The following is a 25,324-nucleotide window of genomic DNA, read 5'->3' as shown; positions in this document are numbered from 1 at the left end:
CTACTGTCTGACTCTGTGGTCATAAAATCGGAACTTTTAAGTGTTTTTTTCGGAGTCGCTATTTTTTTTTCTTCCATATCTTTGGTTCTTGTTACTGTTGGATTTATTCTTATTTTTTTTGTCAGGTGAAAATTTGTCCCGATTCAAAATCCCTCTTGTGGCTTAGAAACTGGTCTCGTTTCACGTCTTTGATGGTAGCTGGTTTTCTCTCTGTGTACAGCCGTCACTTTAAATGTGATTTGTTTATCCATCACCATAGCTACCGGTGCTCGGAGTGTATAACACGTATCTTCTAACTAGGGATCGACCGATATCGGTTTTTTAGGGCCGATACCGATAAGGGTGGGTTCACACCACGATTTTCTATACAGTTTTTGGATACGGTTTAAAAAAAACAAAACAAAAAAACGTACGCAACTGTACAGAAGCCCGTGCGTATAGACTTCCCATTCAAAACCGTATGCACCATATTGCATACTGTTGTCTCCGTTTTTCACACCACACGGTTTTTTACTTTTTTTTCTGGACAAAAAAAACGTGGCCTACCACAGTTTTTGGTCCAGGTAAAAAACCGTATAGACCTGTATACGTTTTTTTTTTTTTTTTACATGGGAGTCAATGGGAACCGTACAGAACTATAAGTGCGTACGGTTCCATCCAGTTTTTACCGTACGGTTTTGGACTTTGCACAGTTTTTTTTCTTGGAATTTCAATCAAACAAGTGAAACTTTATTCATAATGGAATGAAAAGTTCAAAACGTATACGTTTTTTTTCTTAAAAAACGGATGCAACCGGACATCACTTTTCAAACCGAATACAGATATAACTTTGTACACACGTTTTGATACAGTTTAGTCAGGTTTTGAGAAATCCGTTCTTTTATCAAAAACCTGAAAAAAAAAACTGTATTGCAAAAACGTGGTGTGAACCCAGCCTAAGGCTGGGTTCACACTACGTTTTTGCCATACTGTTTTCAATCCGTTTTTCTAAAGAAAACCGTATGGCAAAAAAACGGATGGAACAGTATGGAAAAAAGTAAACCGTGTGCGTTTTTAAACAGTATACAGTTTTTAAAAGTGCATACAGTTCCCTCAGTTTTTATTTAAAAAAAAACATAAGTTTTTGAAAATGTTGTCCATTTTTAATGGGAGGGGTCTTGGGTGGGGACTTAAGGATTCAAATGCGCATGTGCAAAGTAAAAACGTATACGTTTTTCCCGTATGGAACCGTATACATGTGCGTTTCCCATTGACGTCCATGTTAAAAAAAACGTATGCGGTTGCAGTACGGTTTTTAAACCGGAGTCAAAACCGTGGTTGACCACAATTTTGTCTCCGGTTTAAAAATCGTACTGCAACCGCATAAGTTTTTTTTAACATGGACGTCAATGGGAAACGCACATGGATACGGTTCCATACGGGAAAAACGTATACGTTTTTACTTTGCACATGCGCATTTGAATCCTTAAGTCCCCACCCAAGACCCCGCCCATTAAAAATGGACAACATTTTCAAAAACTTATGTTTTTTTTAAATAAAAACTGACGGAACTGTATGTACTTTTAAAAACAATATACTGTTTAAAAACGCATACGGTTTACTTTTTTCCATACTGTTCCATCCGTTTTTTTGCCATACGATTTTCTTTAGAAAAACGGATTGAAAACAGTATGGCAAAAACGTGATGTGAACCCTGCCTAATCTGTGGTGGTTAGGGCCGATAGCCGATAACTTATACCGATATTCCGGTATAAGTTATCGGCTATTTATCTCCCCCCCCCCCCCTCCAGCACTGTGCTGCAGATCATTGATTTAAAGCGGGCGCCTTAAATCAATGAACTGCAGCGGCTTTTGCGGGGCCAGAGACCGCCGCCGCCGCCACCCGCTTCTGTCACCCTGCCTGTCCGGGGGTCCTCCTGAGTCCTATCACCGCCACTGCCCCCCCCCCCCCCATCCCCAGTTTTATAATTACCTGTTCCCGGGGTCCACGCTACATCTGGCTCCGGTGGCGTCATCCTGAGCTGTCACTGTGCGCACTGACAGTGACGTCGCGTTGAGTACGTCACTCGTCATTGCGCAGCGCACAGCATAACACAGGACGCCGCAGGAGCCAGAAGTAGCGCGGACCCTGGGAACAGGTAATTATAAAACCGGGGATGGGGGAGGCAATGGGGCTGGGGCGGTAAGGTGGGTTGGTGGGGCAGTCGTGGTGCGGTGGGTCGGTGGGGCAGTCGCGGTGCGGTGGGTGGTGCGGGGCATTATCGGATTATCAGCAAGGTAATTGCCGATAACACCCAAAATCGTGAATATCGGCCGATCCCTACTTCTAACGTGATGACGCAAAGGGCCAGTCGAAGCGCCACTGCGTGCGAAACGGCACCGTCGCCCGCCCAGGTAGCCCTGCTGCTGCTCACCTGTCCGTCCTGCACTGAAGTTCTGTAAGCTGTTTATGAAAAGTCTTTAATAAAGTTATCCGCTTTACGACCAGCCTGGCGAGTACGCATAAAGGGGTATTCCAGGAAAAACTTTTTTTTATATATCAACTGGCTCCAGAAAGTTAAACAGATTTGTAAATTATTTCTATTTAAAAAATCTTAATCCTTTCAGTTAGGGATCGACCGATTATCGGTATGGCCGATATTATCGGCCGATAATCACGATTTTGGGCATTATCGGTATCGGCAATTATCTTGCCGATAATGCCCCCCCGCCGCACCGCGACCGCCACCCCCTCGACCCGCCGCACCGCCGACCCACCGCACCACGTTGAAACCCCCCACCGTGATGCTAGGCGGTATACCGGTATGGATTTTTTACCATAACGCTATACCGGTCGGGCCCCTCCCCCACCCTCCCAGTCAATAAAAAAATTAAACTTACCCGTAATGGGGGTGGTCCGGGTCATCCATCCATCGTTCCTGTAGCATCCGGGGGCGTTCCGGGTGGAGGGTGGTCCGCTGCGGGCTGTCCTTCTTCTCCCACGGTCTTCTTCTCCACTCCGGGCAGGCTCCGGCCTAGTACGCTGCATAGACGCCGCTATGCCGTGACGTCAGGTGCGTCGCTGCGCACGGGCGTCACTGCGCAGCGGCGTCTATGCAGCGTACTAGGCCGGAGCCTGCCCGGAGTGGAGAAGAAGACCGTGGGAGAAGAAGGACAGCCCGGACCGGACCACCCTCCACCCGGAACGCCCCCGGACACTACAGGAACGATGGATGGATGGCCCGGACCAGCCTGACAGGTAAGGGGAGAGAAGCGGGTGGTGGCGGCGGCCTATGGCACCGCAAAAGCCACTGCAGATCATTGATTTAAAGCTCCCGCTTTAGGGGGTTAAATAGCCGATAACTTATACCGGAATATCGGTATAAGTTATCGGCTATCGGCCATAACCTCCACCGATTATCGGTATCGGCCCTAAAAAACCGATATCGGTCGATCCCTACTTTCAGTACTTATGAGCTTCTGAAGTTAAGGTTGTTCTTTTCTGTCTAAGTGCTCTCTGATGACACCTGTCTCGGGAACCGCCCAGTTTAGAAGAGGTTTGCTATGGGGATTTGCTTCTAAACTGGGCGGTTCCCGAGACACGTGTCATCAGAGAGCACTTAGACAGAAAAGGACAACCTTAACTTCAGAAGCTCATAAGTACTGAAGGGATTAAGATTTTTTTTTATAGAAATAATTTACAAATCTGTTTAACTTTCTGGAGCCAGTTGATATATAAAAAAAAAAAAGTTTTTCCTGGAATACCCCTTTAATAAAGTTATCTGCTTTACGACCAGCCTGGCGAGTGCGCTTAAATTGTCATCTACGGCGCTATATGAGAGATCATTTCTTGCGCCGTTTAGTTTTTATATGGAACATTTTTTTGTTTTGATGGGACTGTTTTGATCGCTTTTAAATATATATTTTTTTTCCTGGTATATGAAGTGACCAAAAATTCTGGATTTGCCACCGGCCAAAAAATAATAATTCCTTTGAAGGGCGACGTCATCTGAAAAAGTAACAGGCGGTAGAAAAAATGGTGGAAAAGACGGAAACCGTCTACAATGTGAGACACCAGTGCAGTGTTTCCCAACCAGGGTGCCTCCAGCTGTTTCAAAACTACAACTCCCAGCATGCCCGGACAGCCTTCGGCTGTCCGGGCATGCTGGGAGTTGTAGTTTTGAAACTGCTGGAGGCACCCTGGTTGGGAACTACTGCTCTAGTGTGAACAGTCACCAGCATCTCATGGGATTCATTTAACCCATAATAGATGGCATAGGACCCTTACTGTGTAGTGCTGCCCCCCTGTATTGTGCGGCCCTAAGGTAACACCACAACCCCCAGTACCGACCACCACCGTCTCCTGTACGCGCGGGATCTGCACACGTGATCAAGTCACCCGTTGCTAAGCAACGACAGAATACAGGCGTCCCCCGCCGTTCTAACTCATTACACCGCTCACGTGACCACACCGTCACAATCTAATACACCTGGGGGATATATAGCGATAATACACAGGCAGCGCCTCGGTACACAGCGCCCGCTACCGGTCACTAAGAGGATTGCAGGGCCTGACGACAAGCAACGCCCGCAGTTCCGTCCAGTAACCACGTGACGTCACTAGTGACGTGTATGTGCCGCGCCGGAAGTGAAGAGGCAGTAGAGGAGCGCAGGTGAGAGAGGGTGTAGTGTATAGTGTGCACTGTCCTCTATGTGTCCTGTATATAACATACATCCACCTGTGTACAGTACTGTATACTCTCCTCCCTGTATACTATATACCTCCTCATATATACTGTATACTCTCCTCCCTGTATACTATATACCTCCTCATATATACTGTATACTCTCCTCCCTGTATACTATATACCTCCTCATATATACTGTATACTCTCCTCCCTGTATACTATATACCTCCTCATATATACTGTATACTCTCCTCCCTGTATACTATATACCTCCTCATATATACTGTATACTCTCCTCCCTGTATACCTCCTCATATACTGTATACTCTCCTCCCTGTATACTATATACCTCCTCATATACTGTATACTCTCCTCCCTGTATGCTATATACCTCCTCATATATACTGTATACTCTCCTCCCTGTATACTATATACCTCCTCATATATACTGTATACTCTCCTCCCTGTATACTATATACCTCCTCATATACTGTATACTCTCCTCCCTGTATACTATATACTCTCCTCCCTGTATACTATATACCTCCTCATATATACTGTATACTCTCCTCCCTGTATACTATATACCTCCTCATATATACTGTATACTCTCCTCCCTGTATACTATATACTTCCTAATATATACTGTATACTCTCCTCCCTGTATACTATATACCTCCTCATATATACTGTATACTCTCCTCCCTGTATACCTCCTCATATACTGTATACTCTCCTCCCTGTATACCTCCTCATATACTGTATACTCTCCTCCCTGTATACCTCCTCATATACTGTATACTCTCCTCCCTGTATACCTCCTCATATACTGTATACTCTCCTCCCTGTATACTATATACCTCCTCATATATACTGTATACTCTCCTCCCTGTATACTATATACCTCCTCATATATACTGTATACTCTCCTCCCTGTATACTATATACCTCCTCATATATACTGTATACTCTCCTCCCTGTATACTATATACCTCCTCATATACTGTATACTCTCCTCCCTGTATACTATATACTCTCCTCCCTGTATACTATATACCTCCTCATATATACTGTATACTCTCCTCCCTGTATACTATATACCTCCTCATATATACTGTAGACTCTCCTCCCTGTATACTATATACTTCCTAATATATACTGTATACTCTCCTCCCTGTATACTATATACCTCCTAATATATACTGTATACTCTCCTCCCTGTATACCTCCTCATATACTGTATACTCTCCTCCCTGTATACCTCCTCATATACTGTATACTCTCCTCCCTGTATACCTCCTCATATACTGTATACTCTCCTCCCTGTATACCTCCTCATATACTGTATACTCTCCTCCCTGTATACTATATACCTCCTCATATACACTGTATACTCTCCTCCCTGTATACTATATACCTCCTCATATATACTGTATACTCTCCTCCCTGTATACTATATACCTCCTCATATATACTGTATACTCTCCTCCCTGTATACTATATACCTCCTCATATACTGTATACTCTCCTCCCTGTATACCTCCTCATATATACTGTATACTCTCCTCCCTGTATACTATATACCTACTCATATATACTGTATACTCTCCTCCCTGTATACTATATACCTCCTCATATATACTGTATACTCTCCTCCCTGTATACTATATACCTCCTCATATACTGTATACTCTCCTCCCTGTATACCTCCTCATATATACTGTATACTCTCCTCCCTGTATACTATATACTTCCTCATATATACTGTATACTCTCCTCCCTGTATACTATATACCTCCTCATATATACTGTATACTCTCCTCCCTGTATACCTCCTCATATATACTGTATACTCTCCTCCCTGTATACTATATACCTCCTCATATACTGTATACTCTCCTCCCTGTATACCTCCTCATATATACTGTATACTCTCCTCCCTGTATACTATATACTTCCTCATATATACTGTATACTCTCCTCCATGTATACTATATACCTCCTCATATATACTGTATACTCTCCTCCCTGTATACTATATACCTCCTAATATATACTGTATACTCTCCTCCCTGTATACTATATACCTCCTAATATATACTGTATTCTCTCCTCCCTGTATAACTCCTCATACTGTATACTCTCCTCCCTGTATACTATATACCTCCTCATATATACTGTATACTCTCCTCCCTGTATACTATATACCTCCTCATATATACTGTATACTCTCCTCCCTGTATACTATATACCTCCTCATATATACTGTATACTCTCCTCCCTGTATACTATATACTTCCTCATATATACTGTATACTCTCCTCCCTGTATACTATATACCTCCTCATATATACTGTATACTCTCCTCCCTGTATACTATATACCTCCTAATATATACTGTATACTCTCCTCCCTGTATACTATATACCTCCTAATATATACTGTATTCTCTCCTCCCTGTATAACTCCTCATACTGTATACTCTCCTCCCTGTATACTATATACCTCCTCATATATACTGTATACACTCATCCCTGTATACTATATACCTCCTCATATATACTGTATACTCTCCTCCCTGTATACTATATACCTCCTCATATATACTGTATACTCTCCTCCCTGTATACTATATACTTCCTAATATATACTGTATACTTTCCTCCCTGTATAACTCCTCATATATACTGTATACTCTCCTCCCTGTATACTATATACCTCCTCATATATACTGTATACTCTCCTCCCTGTATACTATATACCTCCTCATATATACTGTATACTCTCCTCCCTGTATACTATATACCTCCTCATATATACTGTATACTCTCCTCCCTGTATACTATATACCTCCTCATATATACTGTATACTCTCCTCCCTGTATACTATATACCTCCTCATATATACTGTATACTCTCCTCCCTGTATACCTCCTCATATACTGTATACTCTCCTCCCTGTATACTATATACCTCCTCATATATACTGTATACTCTCCTCCCTGTATACTATATACCTCCTCATATACTGTATACTCTCCTCCCTGTATACTATATACCTCCTCATATACTGTATACTCTCCTCCCTGTATACCTCCTCATATATACTGTATACTCTCCTCCCTGTATACTATATACCTCCTCATATATACTGTATACTCTCCTCCCTGTATACTATATACTTCCTAATATATACTGTATTCTCTCCTCCCTGTATAACTCCTCATATATACTGTATACTCTCCTCCCTGTATACTATATACCTCCTCATATATACTGTATACTCTCCTCCCTGTATACTATATACCTCCTCATATATACTGTATACTCTCCTCCCTGTATACTATATACCTCCTCATATACTGTATACTCTCCTCCCTGTATAACTCCTCATATATACTGTATACTCTCCTCCCTGTATACTATATACCTCCTCATATACTGTATACCTCCTCATATACTGTATACTCTCCTCCCTGTATACTATATACCGCCTCATATACTGTATACTCTCCTCCCTATATACTGTATACTCTCCTCCCTGTATACTATATACTTCCTCATATATACTGTATACTCTCCTCCCTGTATAACTCCTCATATATACTGTATACTCTCCTCCCTGTATACTATAGCTCCTCATATATACTGTATACTCTCCTCCCTGTATACTATAGCTCCTCATATATACTGTATACTCTCCTCCCTGTATACTATAGCTCCTCATATATACTGTATACTCTCCTCCCTGTATACCTCCTCATATATACTGTATACTCTCCTCCCTGTATACTATAAACCTCGTCATATATACTGTATACACTCCTCCATGTATACTATATACCTCCTCATATACTGTATACTCTCCTCCCTGTATACTATATACCTCCTCATATATACTGTATACTCTCCTCCCTGTATACTATATACCTCCTCATATATACTGTATACTCTCCTCCCTGTATACTATATACCTCCTCATATACTGTATACCTCCTCATATATACACAAGAAAAAAGAAAGATAGCCGGCACAACAGCCTAATACATGGGTGCACATTCCTCATATATACTGTATACTCTCCTCCCTGTATACCTCCTCATATACTGTATACTCTCCTCCCTGTATACCTCCTCATATACTGTATACTCTCCTCCCTGTATACTATATACCGCCTCATATACTGTATACTCTCCTCCCTGTATACTATATACCTCCTCATATATACTGTATACTCTCCTCCCTGTATACTATATACTTCCTCATATATACTGTATACTCTCCTCCCTGTATACCTCCTCATATATACTGTATACTCTCCTCCCTGTATACTATATACCTACTCATATATACTGTATACTCTCCTCCCTGTATACTATATACCTCCTCATATATACTGTATACTCTCCTCCCTGTATACCTCCTCATATATACTGTATACTCTCCTCCCTGTATACTATATACCTCCTCATATATACTGTATACTCTCCTCCCTGTATACTATATACTTCCTCATATATACTGTATACTCTCCTCCATGTATACCTCCTCATATATACTGTATACTCTCCTCCCTGTATACTATATACTTCCTAATATATACTGTATACTCTCCTCCCTGTATACTCTCCTCCCTGTATACTATATACTTCCTAATATATACTGTATTCTCTCCTCCCTGTATACTATATACTTCCTAATATATACTGTATTCTCTCCTCCCTGTATAACTCCTCATACTGTATACTCTCCTCCCTGTATACTATATACCTCCTCATATATACTGTATACTCTCCTCCCTGTATACTATATACTTCCTAATATATACTGTATACTCTCCTCCCTGTATAACTCCTCATATATACTGTATACTCTCCTCCCTGTATACTATATACCTCCTCATATACTGTATACTCTCCTCCCTGTATACTATATACCGCCTCATATACTGTATACTCTCCTCCCTGTATACTATATACTTCCTCATATATACTGTATACTTTCCTCCCTGTATAACTCCTCATATATACTGTATACTCTCCTCCCTGTATACTATAGCTCCTCATATATACTGTATACTCTCCTCCCTGTATACCTCCTCATATATACTGTATACTCTCCTCCCTGTATACTATATACCTCCTCATATATACTGTATACTCTCCTCCATGTATACCTCCTCATATATACTGTATACTCTCCTCCATGTATACTATATACTTCCTCATATATACTGTATACTCTCCTCCATGTATACTATATACCTCCTCATATATACTGTATACTCTCCTCCATGTATACTATATACCTCCTCATATACTGTATACTCTCCTCCCTGTATAACTCCTCATATATACTGTATACTCTCCTCCCTGTATACTATATACCTCCTCATATACTGTATACCTCCTCATATATACACAAGAAAAAAGAAAGATAGCCGGCACAACAGCCTAATACATGGGTGCACATTCCTCATATATACTGTATACTCTCCTCCCTGTATACCTCCTCATATACTGTATACTCTCCTCCCTGTATACTATATACCGCCTCATATACTGTATACTCTCCTCCCTGTATACTATATACCTCCTCATATATACTGTATACTCTCCTCCCTGTATACTATATACCTCCTCATATATACTGTATACTCTCCTTCCTGTATACTATATACCTCCTCATATATACTGTATACTCTCCTCCCTGTATACTATATACTTCCTCATATATACTGTATACTCTCCTCCCTGTATACTATATACTTCCTCATATATACTGTATACTCTCCTCCCTGTATACTATATACCTCCTCATATACTGTATACTCTCCTCACTGTATACCTCCTCATATACTGTATACTCTCCTCCCTGTATACTACATACCTCCTCCTGTATACTCTCCTCTCTGTATACTATATACCTCCCCCATATACTCTCCTCCTTGTATATTATATACCTCCTCCTGTATACTTTCCTTCCTTTATATTATATACCTCTTCCTATATACTGTATACTCTCCTCCCTTTAGGAACAGAATATTTGACAGTATCTGTGTAGTATACTACATGTTCCTATTTCTATGGATTGAGTAGAGCTGGGCGGTATGACCAAATATGTGTATCACTGTATTTTTGTAACTTATGGCGGATCCGCGGTATATAACAGTATTTCTTTCACCCCCACCCCAAATCATGTTACCCGCCAGCGCTGTTCTGCTCCCCCCCCCAATTATCAGCCCAGCAGGGTACTACTCACATGTCACCCGCAAGCACTGCCCTCCTCCTCTTTGTTGGGGGCCGCTGGCGCTGGAACTCTATACTGTACGCCAGTGGTCTCCAACCTGCGGACCTCCAGCTGTTGCAAAACTACAACTCCCAGCATGCCCGGACAGCCGTTGTTTGTCCGGGCATTCTGGGAGTTGTAGTTTTGCAACAGCTGGAGGTCCGCAGGTTGGAGACCCCTGCTGTACGCTGTATCCCTATGCCCTGGCTGCAAAAGATAAACAAAATAAACTTTAACTTACCTATGTTGGCCTCACACTGTTCCTGGGGACTGGAACGTTGGACAGCCGTCAGCCCCGGCCGGTGATAGGCTGAGCCCACTGTCATGTAAGGAGCTCTGTCCGGCTTCTTACATGACAGTGCGTTTAACCTATCACTGGCCGGGGCGGGACATTACTGCGGCTGGTGATAGGCTGACGGCTGTCCGATGTTCCAGTCCCCAGGAACAGCGTAAGGATGACGTAGGTAAGTTAAAGTTTATTTTGTTTATCTTTTGCAGCCCGGGCATAGGGATACAGCATTGGTCTCCAACCTGCGGACCTCCAGCTGTAGCAAAACTACAACTCCCAGCATGCTAGGAGTTGTAGTTTTGCAACAGCTGGAGGTCCACAGGTTGGAGACCACTGGCGTACAGTATAGAGTTCCAGTGCCAGCAGCCCCCAACAAAGAGGAGGAGGGCAGTGCTTGCGGGTGACATATGTGAGTAGTACCCTGCTGGGCTGATCATTAATTGGGGGGGGGGAGTAGAACAGCGCTGGCGGGTCACATGACTTGGGGGGGGAGCAGAACAGCGCTCGCAGGTAACATGATTTGGGGGGAGCAGAACAGCGCTGGCTGGTCACATATGATTAGTTCCCCGATGTGGGGACAGTGCAGCGCTGGGCTGATAATTCATTCATTCCCAAGGGGGAGGGGCCCAACCGGTATTGCGGTATGGGGAAAAATTCATATCGTGCAGCACAAAAATTTTGGTATTCAGTATGAACCAGTATACTGCCCAGCCCTAGGATTGAGTATTAATAATTCCCCCTCATTAGGGTCCTATGATTCTCCCATTGTTCCAACACTAGGTTGTTGATTAAAACACAGTCTTTAGTAACCCCGCGACGTTTTGCCGGAAAGAACCGGCTTTCTCAAGGTGCAGGACGCTAATGCGGAAACTATGATGCTATGAAAATACCTCCAACTTATTAGAGGTCCAGAAGGACCTAAAACCAACACTAAGGTTGTGTTTTTAATGCTCTTTTTTTTTTATTTTTTTTTTATTTATTTTTTTTGCACTTTCTTTGGGGAATTTTTTAAAGTAAAACAATAAAAGTAATATTTTCAGGGGTAACCCTAGTAAAGGGCTTAGTCCTGGAGGGGTTTTTATGCCCTGAAGGGAATTGTAATAGAAATTGTATACCCTGGGTACTCTATGGGATAACTTAATAAACATTGTTCTCCATACGTCACCCTAACCTCCTCTAATCTTTCTTCATACAGTAATGGTGGAGTACAAGATACGCAGTTATGTTGGCCCTGACTACGAGGTGGTGCGGGATCTGTTCTCTCACGGGATGAGCGAGTACGTCCCTGCCGTCTGTATCCACGTGGTGACGCGCCCCTGGGTCCTGTTCGTCATGGCCTGTATGTTCCTGTCCCTGCTCGTCAGCTCTAAGTCTATCATCCTTCCGATCTTGGCCATCACCCTCTCCCTGGCCTTGGGCCGCCAACTCCTCGGCTACATCTGGAACATGTACATTGACCATTGCTTGAAGGAAGATCTGCAGGACATCCAGAAGACCTACATGGAGGACCAGGGCTCCCACTTCTGGGTGGCGGAGGTCGAGGACAATGTGGTTGGGACAGTGGCGGCCAAACCTTGCGACGAGAACCCAGATGAGCTCGTGCTGAAGCGAATGTCTGTGAGGAAAGATTTCCGGGGTCACGGCATCGCCAAGGCCTTGTCCCGGGAGGTGATCGGGTTCGCTCGGCAGCGAGGTTACAGGCGGGTCATACTGAACACACTGATGGTTCAGCACGAGGCGCAGAGGATGTACGAGAGCGTCGGCTTCAGAAAGTACACGGAGTTTGTGCTGCCCACCGTGTACGGTCAACTGGTCAACTTCACCATTTCCAAGTATTGTTACGATATATTACCAATAAACTGACGCTGCCTCAAGACGCTGCCGCAATTCTGGAACTCAGGGGACTGGCGGGCTATGCCGCCATTACATGTCCTAGTGTGAGCCTGTATAGAGCTGTATATGATTTATTTTATGGACTTCTGTTTTTTTTTTTATCTATCGATGTGATTAAATGCACAGAACTGTCCACATCTGTTATAGAGATGCTATATTGGAGTATCTCAGCGAAAATAAATGTATGACTCCATATCACATGGCTTTATGAGGGATCGGTCCTGTAAAACTAACCTGATCAGCTTTTATGAGGAGGGGAGCTCCAGACTGGACCAGGGGCAATCGCTGGATATCGTATATCTGGATTTTTCTAAAGTATTTGATACTTTATACACATAAAAGATTGGTGCATAAAATGAGAAGGATCGGGCTGGGGGAGAATGTGTGTAAGTAACTGGCTCAGTGATAGGAAATAGGGGGTGGTTATTAAAGGGGTACTCCGGTGGAAAACTTTTTTTTTTTTTTTTTTTTTTAATCAACTGGTGCCAGAAAGTTAAAGGGGTACTCCTGCCCCAATACATCTTTTCACCTATACAAAGGATAGGGGATAAGATGTCTGATCGCGGGGTCCCATCGCTGGGGACCCCACGATACTCCGTCCCCGTGTCGGGAGGCATAACCCTGAGAGCCTGCAGGGCTTACAGGTGGGGGCTGCATGCTAGATTACGGGGGTCCCCAGCGGCGGGACCCCACGATCAGACATCTTATCCCCTATCCTTTGTATAGGTGATAAGATGTCTTGGGGCCGGAGTACCCCTTTAACCCCTTAAGGACCAAGGACGTACCGGTACGTCCTTGGTCCTGCTCTCCTGATATAACGCGGGGTTACACAGTAACCCCGCATCATATCAGGGCGGGCCCGGCGTCATAGTGAATCCGGGACCCGCCGCTAATAACGTGCAGCGCCAATCGCGGCGCCGCGCGCTATTAACCCTTTAGCCGCGCGCTCAGGTTTCGGCTAAAACCGAAAGTGAAAGCTGCAGGTTAACTCTGGGCTGTTCGGGATAGCCGCGGCGAAATCGCAGCATCCCGAACAGCTTACAGGACAGCGGGAGGGCCCCTACCTGCCTCCTCGCGGTCCGATCGCCGAATGACTGCTCGGTGCCTGAGATCCATGCGGCAGAATCATCGATCACTGGTTTCCTTTGAGAAACCAGGGATCAATGATGAAGATCAGTGTGCGCAGTGTTATAGGTCCCTATGGGAGCTATAACATTGCAAAAAAAAAGTGAATAAAGATCATTTAACCCCTCCCATATTAAAAGTTTGAATCACCCCCCTTTTCCCATAAAAAAAAAAAAAACTGTGTAAATAAAAATAAACATATGTGGTATCACCGCGTGCAGAAATGTCCGAATTATAAAAATATATCATTAATTAAACCGCACGGTCAATGGCGTGCGCGCAAAAAAATTCCAAAGTCCAAAATAGTGCATTTTTGGTCACTTTTTATATCATTTAAAAATGAATAAAAAGCGATCAATAAGTCCTATCAATGCAAAAATGGTACCGTTAAAAACTTCAGATCACGGCGCAAAAAATTAGCCCCATACTGCCCCATACACAGAAAAATAAAAAGTTATAGGGGTCAGAAGATGACAATTTTAAATGTATTAATTTTCATGCATGTAGTTATGATTTTTTCCAGAAGTGCGACAAAATCACCTATATAAGTAGGGTATCATTTTAATCGTATGGACCTACAGAATAATGATAAGGTGTCATTTTTACCCAAAAATGTACTATGTAGAAATGGAAGCCCCCAAAAGTTACAAAACAGCGTTTTTTTTTTTTCAATTTTGTCGCACAATGATTTTTTTTCCGTTTCACCGTAGATTTTTGGGCAAAATGACTGACGTCATTACAAAGTAGAATTGGTGGCGCAAAAAAATAAGCCATATGGATTTTTAGGTGCAAAATTGAAAGTTATGATTTTTTAAAGGCAAGGAGCAAAAAACGAAAATGCAAAAACGGAAAAAACCCCGGTCCTTAAGGGGTTAAACAGATTTGTAAATTACTTCTATTAAAAAATATTAGTCCTTCCAGTACTTATTAGCTGCTGAATACTACAGAGGAAATTATTTTCTTTTTGCAACACAGAGCTCTCTGCTGACATCTCTGTCCATTTTAGGAACTGTCAAGGGTAGGAGAAAATCCCCATAGCAAACATAAGTTGCTCTGGACAGTTCCTAAAATGGACAGAGATGTCAGCAGAGAGCACTGTGTTCCAAAAAGAAAATAATTTCCTCTGTAGTATTCAGCAGCTAATATGTACAGGAAGGATTAAGGTTTTTTTTTTTAATAGAAGTCATTTACAAATCATCTGTTTTAACTTTTGGCACCAGTTGATTTAAAAAAAAAAAAAAAAAAAATTTTTTACCCCTTTAATGGTACATACTCTGAGTGGGTGACTGTTGTTAGGAGGGCAGAACTGGGTCCTATTCTTTTTAATACATTTATTAAAAGAGAACTCCAGCTAAAATGAACCTATCTCTATCCACATGATGGGGGATAAGTAGCTGATTGTGGGGGGGGGGCGACCGCTGGGACCTCCCGCAAGCACCAGAATGGGACCCTGCTGTCAGTGAGCAGCGCGTGAGGTAGAAAGCATGCACTATATTCATTTCTATAGGAGCGCCGAAGAGACTCGAGTACAGAACTTCAACATCATCGGCAATCCCATAGAAATGAATGGAGCAAGGGCCGTCTAGCAAAGGGATGAAGCTGTCTGCTCTATACCAAGGACCTGCGATGCACAACTGCGCAACCGGTCCCGCCCCGGCTTCACAGAAGCAATCCAAAGAAGAAAAGATGTCCAGTGCTGGGACTGCACTTAAAACTTGCTTTATTTGCCTGACAGGAGTCACAGTACAGGTAAGGAACGTCTGACGCGTGCCGTCTAGCAGTAGATAACACACGCTCCTCACTAAACGAGTCAGGGTCCCGTTCCGGAGATGGTAAGGGAGGGGGTCCCCGCAGTTCCAGAGATGGTAAGGGAGGGGGTCCCAGTGGTCGGAGCCCACGCAATCAGCTACTTATCCCCTATCGTGGATAGGGGATAGGTTAATTTTGGCTGGAGTTCTCACTTAATGCCCTTGTAGAGGGCCTTGTATATAACTTTGTATAGTAAAGTATCAATCTTTGCAGATGATGCCAAGGTCTGCAAAGTTAACACTATAGAGGACAGTGCACTGTGTATAGTAGATAACACACTAGAGGACAGTGTATAGTAGATAACACAGTAGAGGACAGTGCACTGTATATAGTAGATAACACATTAGAGCCTGGTTTCTCAACCCAGGGTACGCCATGGGTTGTTTGGGGGGGTACGCGAAAGTGCTGACAAATACCGGCCATGCATTGGCCAGTATTTGTCAGCGCATGGCCGTGGTAGCTCACTGTACAGTAGCTCGGCCCGAACTGCAGCCACGGCTACTGTAAGTGAGTTGCGTGGTTGCCGGGTAGATGTGTGACCTCCCCTGACGTTGCGCGGAGTTGCCGTACAGCGCAGGGGAATGTCGCACGTCAGTGCAGCCCCACCAAACGGCATGCGCTGCGTGAAGGAACACCTAACGGGACCGCAGGACGCCAGGTAAAAAAAAAAGTTAAAAACTACTGTATGGGATGGAGCACAAGGCATTAAGATGGAGGGGGAGAGGGATAATGGCGGAGGGGGATGGGGAGTAATAAAGCACAAGGCATTAAAATGAAATGCCTTGTGCTTTATTACTCCTCATCCCCCCCCCTCCGCCATTATCCCTCTCCACTTCCATCTCAATCTCTTGCGCCATTTCCCCTCCCTCCATCTTAATCCCCTATTGCCATTATCCCCCCTCCATCTTAATCCCCTTGTGCGATTATTCCCCCCATCCATATTCTTCCCCTTGTGCCTTTATTTCTACCTCCCTCTGATCCTCTTGTGCCATTGTTCCATCCTCCATTTTAATCCTCTTGCGCCATTCCTCCTTCCTCTGATAACCCTTTTGCCATATCAGATAATACTGGCAAAAGGGTATTAGAGGAAGGGGGGAATATTGACACAAGGGGATTAATATGGAGGGGAGGGGGGGGGGGTTGTTTCCCTTTCGCCATTATTCCCCCCCCCCCCCCCATCTTAATCCCCTTGTGCCATTCCCCCTTCCTCTGATCCCCTTTTGCCATATCGGATAATAATGGAACAAGGTGATTAAGATGGAGGGGGGAAAATGGCAAAAGGGGATTCATATGGAGGGGCGGGGGGTTGATTATTCCCCTCCATCTTAATCCCCTTGTGCCATTATTATCCAATATGGCAAAAGGGGATCAGAGGAAGGGGGAATGGCACAAGGGGATTAAGATGGGGGGGGGGGATAATGGCACAAGGGGATTAAGATGGAGGGGGGAATGCATTAGTATAAAGGTAAGAACACGCCTTTTGTCCGTGGGTACCCCTCGCGTGCAAGTTCCGCGCGAGGGGGTACTCGCGAACATACTTTAGCCTTTGGGGGTACAGTCGCCAAAAAGAACCACTGCAATAGAGGACAGTGCACTGTGTATAGTAGATAACACTATAGAGGACAGTGCACTGTTACAAATGGATCTGGATAGGTTGGAAGTTTGGGCTGGGAAGTGGAAGATGAGGTTCAACACTGATAAATGTAAGGTAATGCACATGTGGAAGAAAAATCAGGGCTGGGATTATGTATTAAATGGGAGAACACTTGGGACGACTGACTTGGAAAAGGACTTGGGAGTCTTAGTTAATAATAAATTTAGCTGTAGTGACCAGTGTCGGGCAACTGCTGCCAAGGCTAATAAAATCATGGGGTGCATCAATAGGGGCATAGATGCTCACGACAAGGAAATAATTCTACCACTGTACATATCCCTAGTCAGGCCACACATAGAATACTGTGTACAGTACTGGTCAGACCACACATAGAATACTGTGTACAGTACTGGTCAGACCACACATAGAATACTGTGTACAGTACTGGTCAGACCACACATGGAATACTGTGTACAGTACTGGTCAGACCACACATAGAATACTGTGTACAGTACTGGGCACCAGTGTACAAGAAAGATATAGTGGAGCTGGAGAGGGTTCAAAGACGGGCAACCAGAGTAATATGGGGAATGGGAGGACTACATATATCAGTATAATGGCTGGGTAGGTCACTGTGAGCTCTCATTAGTGTACAAGTAATGACCTCATGTTGATGAGCTTTGTATACAATTGCAAAGAAAAAGTAAGTGAACCCTTTCAATTTCCCTACATTTCTTCTTTGGCCTCTAATAAAGGGTGGATATAATCATTGTGTAAGTGACAATTATAGACAAACACAAAGTAACTAAACTAATAACACACCGGAAAACATCCTATCCCCCATAGACATGAATGGAGGAGTCTGTGGTCGCCGGTCATCCGACACAGAGCGGAGTTCGCTCCGTGCTTTGGATGACTGGGGTGCCGCAGTCACCCTTTGGATAGGGGATAAGATGTCTAGGGGTGGAGTACCCCTTTATGCCCATTATTTTCTTTTCTTTTAGTAATCACTACTGGATGTAAGAAGACGACTGTTCCTAGAGATCTGGTTTGTCAGCCTTGGTTGACGATTCTGTGTGAGTTTCATAAATGTATCTATTGTAAATTATTTCATTTTTGTTCTTTGATCTGTTTAAAGGAGTATTCCAGGTATCAGAAAATTGTTTTTATATGAAAACAATCACCCCAAGATATATAACCTACTAATATAGTGTTATCACTCATTATACTGTCTTCAGCATATTTTTGCTTGTTGTACCCCTGACAATAAGTTGTGTAGTCCTTTCATTGTCAGTTTGGTGTTGTCTCAGGAATTTGTGTAGTCCTCTCGTCAATTTGGTGTTGTCTTAGCAGCTCCCGGCCCCTCCCTTTTCTCCTGGCAGGATGTTGTGTAGTCCTTTCATTGTCAGTCTGGTGATGTCTCAGCAGCTCACTGGCTCCTCCCTCTCTCCTGAAAGGAAGTTGTGTAGTTTTCTCCTTTTCAGTGATGTGCTGTGTCAAATTCCTGTAGTCCTTTCTTTGTCAATATGGTAGTGTCTCAGCAGCTCCGTGGCTTCTCCCTTTCTACTGACTGGAAGTTGTGTAGTCCTCTCATTGTTAGTGTGGTGTTGTCTCAGCAGCTTCCTGGCTCCAACTTCTCTCCTTTATTGGGACAGGTATAAGGTGTGGTTACAGGATGCTGCGTTGTGCGGGACAATATCCAGGCAGAGGAGTAGACGAAATGAATACAGCAGATGCTGCAGCCTGTTCTGCTCTGTAGTGCAATGTTCTGAAGCAGCTATGGACAGGGAACTGGCAGGAGTGCTGTGGGAAAGGAGTAGGCTGGGTGGACTGTGATGAAGAGCTTAGAGAAACCAGTGCATTCTGGTAATTGTAGTACTTTTTTTTAATTTTACCTGATGTCATAGTAATTATTTTTATTATTATTATTATTATTTTTTAAAGGAATGCATCTTATTTGTTGTGGCTCCATAATAAAATAAAGCCCTGATGCTAAATCCAATAGACCAATGAGGTCAATAGGAGTCCTCCTTATATCCCTTCTACCCTGTGTGACCCTGGGAATCCTCATATCTTGCATGTGGCACTGTCACTTTAAGAATGTTTGACCTAGTCCAAGGAAAGAGTTTTAGCCTCAGTGCATAGACCCCCACCTATTGTTAGAAGTAGTGAGGATTAGTGATCTCCAAGCGCATTCTGTCCCGGCAGGAGAAGGACTTCTATAAAAGTCTACGGGACTATCTCCTGCACAGAGACAAGGGCTAAGTCATGCTCCCTGCTGGCTCCACCCATCGGCGGTGTGGGAATCAGTCTAAAACCCCCAGACCCCGACTGCACTTCTGAATTAATTAATTAAAGGGGTACTCCGCTGCTCAGCGTTTGGAACAAACTGTTCCGAATGCTGGAGCCAGCGCCGGGAGCTTGTGACGTCCTAGCCCCCCGCCCCCTCATGATGTCACACCCCACACCCTCAATGCAAGTCTATGTGAGGGGGCGTGACAGCCGTCACGCCCCCTCCCATAGACTTGCATTGATGGGGCGGGGCTATGACGTCACTAGCTACCGCCTCCAGCGTTTGGAACGGTTTGTTTCAAACACTGAGCAACGGAGTACTCCTTTAAAGCCCATAGACTGGTAGAGAAGGATCTGGGTGACCTGTAGATCATAGACTACAGAATAGCACAATGTCAGGCTGCTGCTTCTAAGGCCAGCCAGGATGTTGTCCTGTATCAAAAGAGGCATGGACTCAAGGGACATAATACTCCCCCTTTTATAAAGCATTGGTACGGCCTCACCTGGAATATGCTGTTCAGTTCTGGGCACCAGTTCATAAATGGGACGTTGTGGAGCTGGAGAAGGTGCAGAGACGCGCGACTAAACTAATATGGGGCATGGAACATCTTAGCTATGAGGAAAGATTAAAAGAATTTAAGGTGGGGATATGATCAGACGTTTAAGGGGGGGGGGGGATATGATCAACGTATATAAATGGCCCAAACGAAAATATAGGAAAAACTGTTTCAGGTTAAACCCCCCTCAAAAGACCCAAGGGGAAGGTAGGGAAAAAATCCGGGTTCTCTGGCGCGTGCCGCAAGAAAGGAAGGGTATCAGGTATTAGGATAAATATTCTTTATTGTGCCGGTTTAGGCGCGTTTCTAGGCTTCTGCCTCTTTCTCAGTGAACAATGGCTTTGTTCATTGAGAAAGAGGCGGAAGCCTAGAAACGCGTCTGAACCGGCACAATAAAGATATTTATCCTAATACCTGATACCCTTCCTTTCTTGCGGCACGCGCCAGAGAACCCGGATTTTTTCCCTACCTTCCACTTGATGTCCAAGATCAACCGAGAGACTCCGAGACTGATCCCCGGGAGGCAGCTCCGCAATTGTATATTTGCAAGCGCTGTATGGTGGTTGTGTCTGGCACACAACCCAATAAGGTGAGCACACATCTGTTACATGCTACCTCAGCTGTCTGCTACTTACCGTATTTTTCGCCGTATAAGACGCACTTTTTCTTCCCCAAAACTGGGGGGAAAAAGTCGGTGCGTCTTATACGGCGAATACACCCCTATCGCGGCGGTCCCTGTGGCCATCAACGGCCGGGACCCGCGGCTAATACAGGACATCACCGATCGCGGTGATGCCCTGTATTAACCCTTCAGACGCGGCAATCAAAGCTGACCGCCGCGTCTGAAGGGAAAGTGACACTAACCCGGCTGTTCAGTCGGGCTGTTCGGGACCGCCGCGATCTCACCGCGGCGGTCCCGAATAGCCTGACTGAATAGCCGGGTTAGTGCTTACAGGACACCGGGAGGGACCTTACCTGCCGCCTCGGTGTCTTCTCCATTAAGGGATCCCCTATATGGCCGGCGCTCTCCTTCCTCGTCGTCGCGTACGTGCGTCGGCGTGCGTAACAACGTGATGGCGGCGACGGAGAGCGAGGATACCCGGCCGGCAGCAGAGACGTTCCGGAGCGATGGCGACAGCGATGGAGCGACATCCAGGGCAGCGGTGACGGGTCCGGAGCGGCGGGGACACGTATTACCTCCTATACCAGTGGTCTTCAATCTGCGGACCTCCAGATGTTGCAAAACTACAACTCCCAGCATGCACGGCGACAGCGATGGAGCGACATCCAGGGCAGCGGTGACAGGTCCAGAGTGGCGGGGACACGTGAGTATTACCTCCTATGCAGTGGTCTTCAATCTGCGGACCTCCAGATGTTGCAAAACTACGACTCCCAGCATGCCCGGACAGCCAACGGCTGTCCGGGCATGCTGGGAGTTGTAGTTTTGCAACATCTGGAGGTCCGCAGGTTGAAGACCACTATTGGGTTCAAAATCTTTTTTTTTTTTAGATTTTGCACCTATAAATTGGGTGCGTCTTATACGCCGGTGCGTCCTATAGGGCGAAAAATACGGTATCTTCGCAAACTACTGCCCTTAGAGGAAGCTTTGCTCTTTCTTTTTCCCTTGCATTAGATACATCAAAGGACGAGGGGGCACTCCCTCCATCTGGAGAAGAAAAGGTTTGGTCTCAATGGGCGACACGCCTTCTTTACCATAAGAACTGTGAATTTATGGAACAGTCTACCTCAGGAACTGGTCACAGCAGAAACAGTTGAAAGCTTTAAAACAGGGTTAGATACATTCCTAGAACAAAATAACATTAATGCTTATGCAGAAATATAGTCACATCCCTTCCCCTTCATCCCACCATACCCTTTCCCTTCAATTCCTTGGTTGAACTTTGATGGACATATGTCTATTTTCGACCACGTAGTTCCATTCACACTTTTAAATTTCCGTTTGCAGAATTCCACTTTAAATTTAAGCCCATAGACTTTTATGGGATTCCGCACTCCCATTCACACTTCTCAATTTCCGCTTGCGGAATTCTGCCTTAACCCCTTCCCTCTTTGGCGATTTTTAATTTTTGCACTTTTAAAAATCATAACTTTTAAAATGTTCCCACCTAAAAATCCATATGAGGGCTTGTTCTTTGCGCAAACAATTTTACTTTGTAATACCATTAAGAAATCTCACTACAAAATCTACGGCGAAACCAGAAAAAAAATTATTTGTGGGGCTAAATTGAAAAATAAAAAGCCATTTTGTAATTTTTAGCGGCTTCCGTTTCTACGCAGTACAGTTTTCGGTAAAAATTGTACCATATATTTATTCTGTAGGTCCATACGGTTGCAACTTATATACTGTATTTTCCAGGGAATAAGAAAACTGGGCGTATAAGACGACCCCACACTTTTAAAGTTAAAATATAGAGTTTGGGATATACTCGCCGTATAAGACTGCCCCTCTACCGCGATGTACTTTGCTCCCCCACACTAGATAGGCAGCATAGTTCCCCCACATTAGGTTGGCAGTATAGTTCCCCCACATTAGGTTGTAGTTGCCCCACATTAGGTTGGCAGTACAGTTCCCCCACATTAGGTTGGCAGTATAGTTCCCCCACATTAGGTTGGCAGTATAGTTCCCCCACATTAGGTGTAGTATAGTCCCCCACATTAGGTTGGCAGTATAGTTCCCCCACATTAGGTGTAGTATAGTCCCCCACATTAGGTTGGCAGTATAGTTCTCCCACATTGGGCTGGCAGTATAGTTCCCTCACATTAGGTGTAGTATAGTCCCCCACATTAGGTTGGCAGTATAGTTCCCCACATTAGGTTGTAGTTCCCCCACATTAGGTTGGCAGTATATGGTAGTTCCCCCACATTAGGTTGGCAGTATATGGTAGTTCCCCCACATTAGGTTGGCAGTATAGTTCCCCTACATTAGGTTGTAGTTCCCCCACATTAGGTTGGCAGCATATGGTAGTTCCCCCACATTAGGTTGGCAGTATAGTTCTTCCACATTAGGTTGTAGTTCCCACACATTAGGTTGGCAGTATAGTTCCCCCCACATTATGTTGTCAGTATAGGTCCCCCACATTAGGTTGGCAGTATAGGTCCCCCACATTAGGTAGGCAGTATAGTTCCCCCACATTAGGTTGGCAGTATAGGTCCCCCACATTAGGTTTGCAATACAGTTCCCCCACATTAGGTTGTAGTTCCCACACATTAGGTTGGCAGTATAGTTCCCCCCACATTATGTTGGCAGTATAGATCCCCCACATTAGGTTTGCAGTACAGTTCCCCCACATTAGGTGGTAGTTCCCCCACATTAGGTTGGCAGTATAGTTCCCCCCACATTAGGTTGTAGTTCCCCCACATTAGGTTGGCAGTATAGTTCCCCCCCATTAGGTGCAGTATAGTTCCCCCACATTAGGTTGGCAGTATAGTTCCCCCACATTAGGTTGGCAGTATAGTTCCCCCACATTAGGTTGGCAGTATAGTTCCCTCAAATTAGGTTGGCAGTATAGTTCCCCCACAGCAGTGGGTCACGCGATCGTAGGAGCGGTGATTTGAGCTATAACACTGCAAAAAAAAAAAAAGTGGAAAAAAAAGTTAACAAAGGTCATTTAATAATACAAAAATGGTCCCGCTAAAAACTTCAGATCATGGCGCAAAAAATTAGTCCTCATACCGGCCCGTACGCAGAAAAATAAAAACGTTATAGGGGTCAGAAGATGAGAATTTTTAACGTATACATGACTAGGGGATCCGCTACCTGCGCTGTGACCCATACCACCCAACATCTTACTTAACAACCACACTACAAAACGTTTTGGTGGAAAAGGCAACAGCGGCCGCATTTATTAAATAACCATCATAAAATAAATATAAATACTTTTTAACTTTACAAAAACCAAAGTCGGGTAAACGTTACCCATTAACATTGCAACATTTTAAGACATAGTGCATAAACAGTGCAAACAATTTTTTCACTCTCCCAAACATAAGGGGACCTGAAGGCAACCTGAGATATTCCCCGGGCTTTTACTTTGCCCTTGGCCGTAAATCAACGGCCCAAGGACACCCCCTTCGGAGCCCACCATTTTGCAACCTCAACCGCTGAGGTATCACCAGTGACTGGGGCACCGCCCCAGCCCTACCACCATTCTGTTTGAACCTCCACTCCAATTCTCCATCAAGTGCCTCCAAGTCCCCCAACCCCCCCCCCCCCAATACCTGCCGCTGCGACAAAACCCAGCTACAAAGACCCCGGGGTGGGCGGGCAACTTCTTCCTTCCAACTTCTTCCTCGTGGGTCCCGGTCAGAAAGGAACCTTTTCTGGTTCCGGACCCTTTTAAACCCCCTTTAGCCCCCCCCCCTCCCTCTTTCCCCTCCGTTTGCCCTATCCTTCCTCCCCTCGCTACCTGTTAACCCTTTCCTCCTAGCTGAGCTGCCCCCTGTCATGGGCCCCTTCCTCTCCCACTTCATGTCCGATCCGTGGGCTTTCTTTTTCCTGCATGTAGTTATGATTTTTTTCCGAAGTACGACAATATCCAACCTATATAAGTAGGGGATCATTTTAACCGTATGGACCTACAGAATAAAGATAAGGTGTTATTTTTACTGAAAAATGCACTGCGTAGAAACGGAAGCCCCCAAAAGTTACAAAATGACATTTTTTCTTCAATTTTGTCGCACAATTAATTTTTTTTCCGTTTCGCTGTGGATTTTTTGGTAAAATGACTAATGTCACTGCAAAGTAGAATTGGTGGCGCAAAAAATAAGCCATCGGATGGAATGTTATGTG

The 25,324-nt window shown here is 44.5% G+C and overlaps 1 protein-coding gene across 1 annotated transcript; it reads left to right on the top strand.

Annotated features, from left to right (window-relative positions):
* The first annotated feature begins 4,269 nt into the window (after positions 1-4,269).
* Positions 4,270-13,429, top strand: LOC130297703 (probable N-acetyltransferase camello). The gene is made up of 2 exons (XM_056550509.1): positions 4,270-4,652; positions 12,440-13,429. Exon 2 carries the CDS (start codon positions 12,442-12,444, stop codon positions 13,105-13,107), a length of 666 nt encoding a protein of 221 aa, XP_056406484.1. The 5' UTR covers positions 4,270-4,652; positions 12,440-12,441; the 3' UTR covers positions 13,108-13,429.
* Positions 13,430-25,324: the final 11,895 nt, after the last annotated feature.

This window comes from Hyla sarda, chromosome 1 (genome assembly GCF_029499605.1).
Source record: "Hyla sarda isolate aHylSar1 chromosome 1, aHylSar1.hap1, whole genome shotgun sequence".
Taxonomy (NCBI): Eukaryota; Metazoa; Chordata; class Amphibia; order Anura; family Hylidae; genus Hyla; species Hyla sarda.
The sequence above is the reverse complement of the archived record's forward strand: the minus strand, read 5'-3'. Positions and strand labels throughout refer to the sequence as shown.

Excerpts from the sequence above, each read along its gene's own strand:
- LOC130297703 (XM_056550509.1), top strand. The coding sequence starts at position 12,442 with ATGGTGGAGTACAAGATACGCAGTTATGTTGGCCCTGACTACGAGGTG.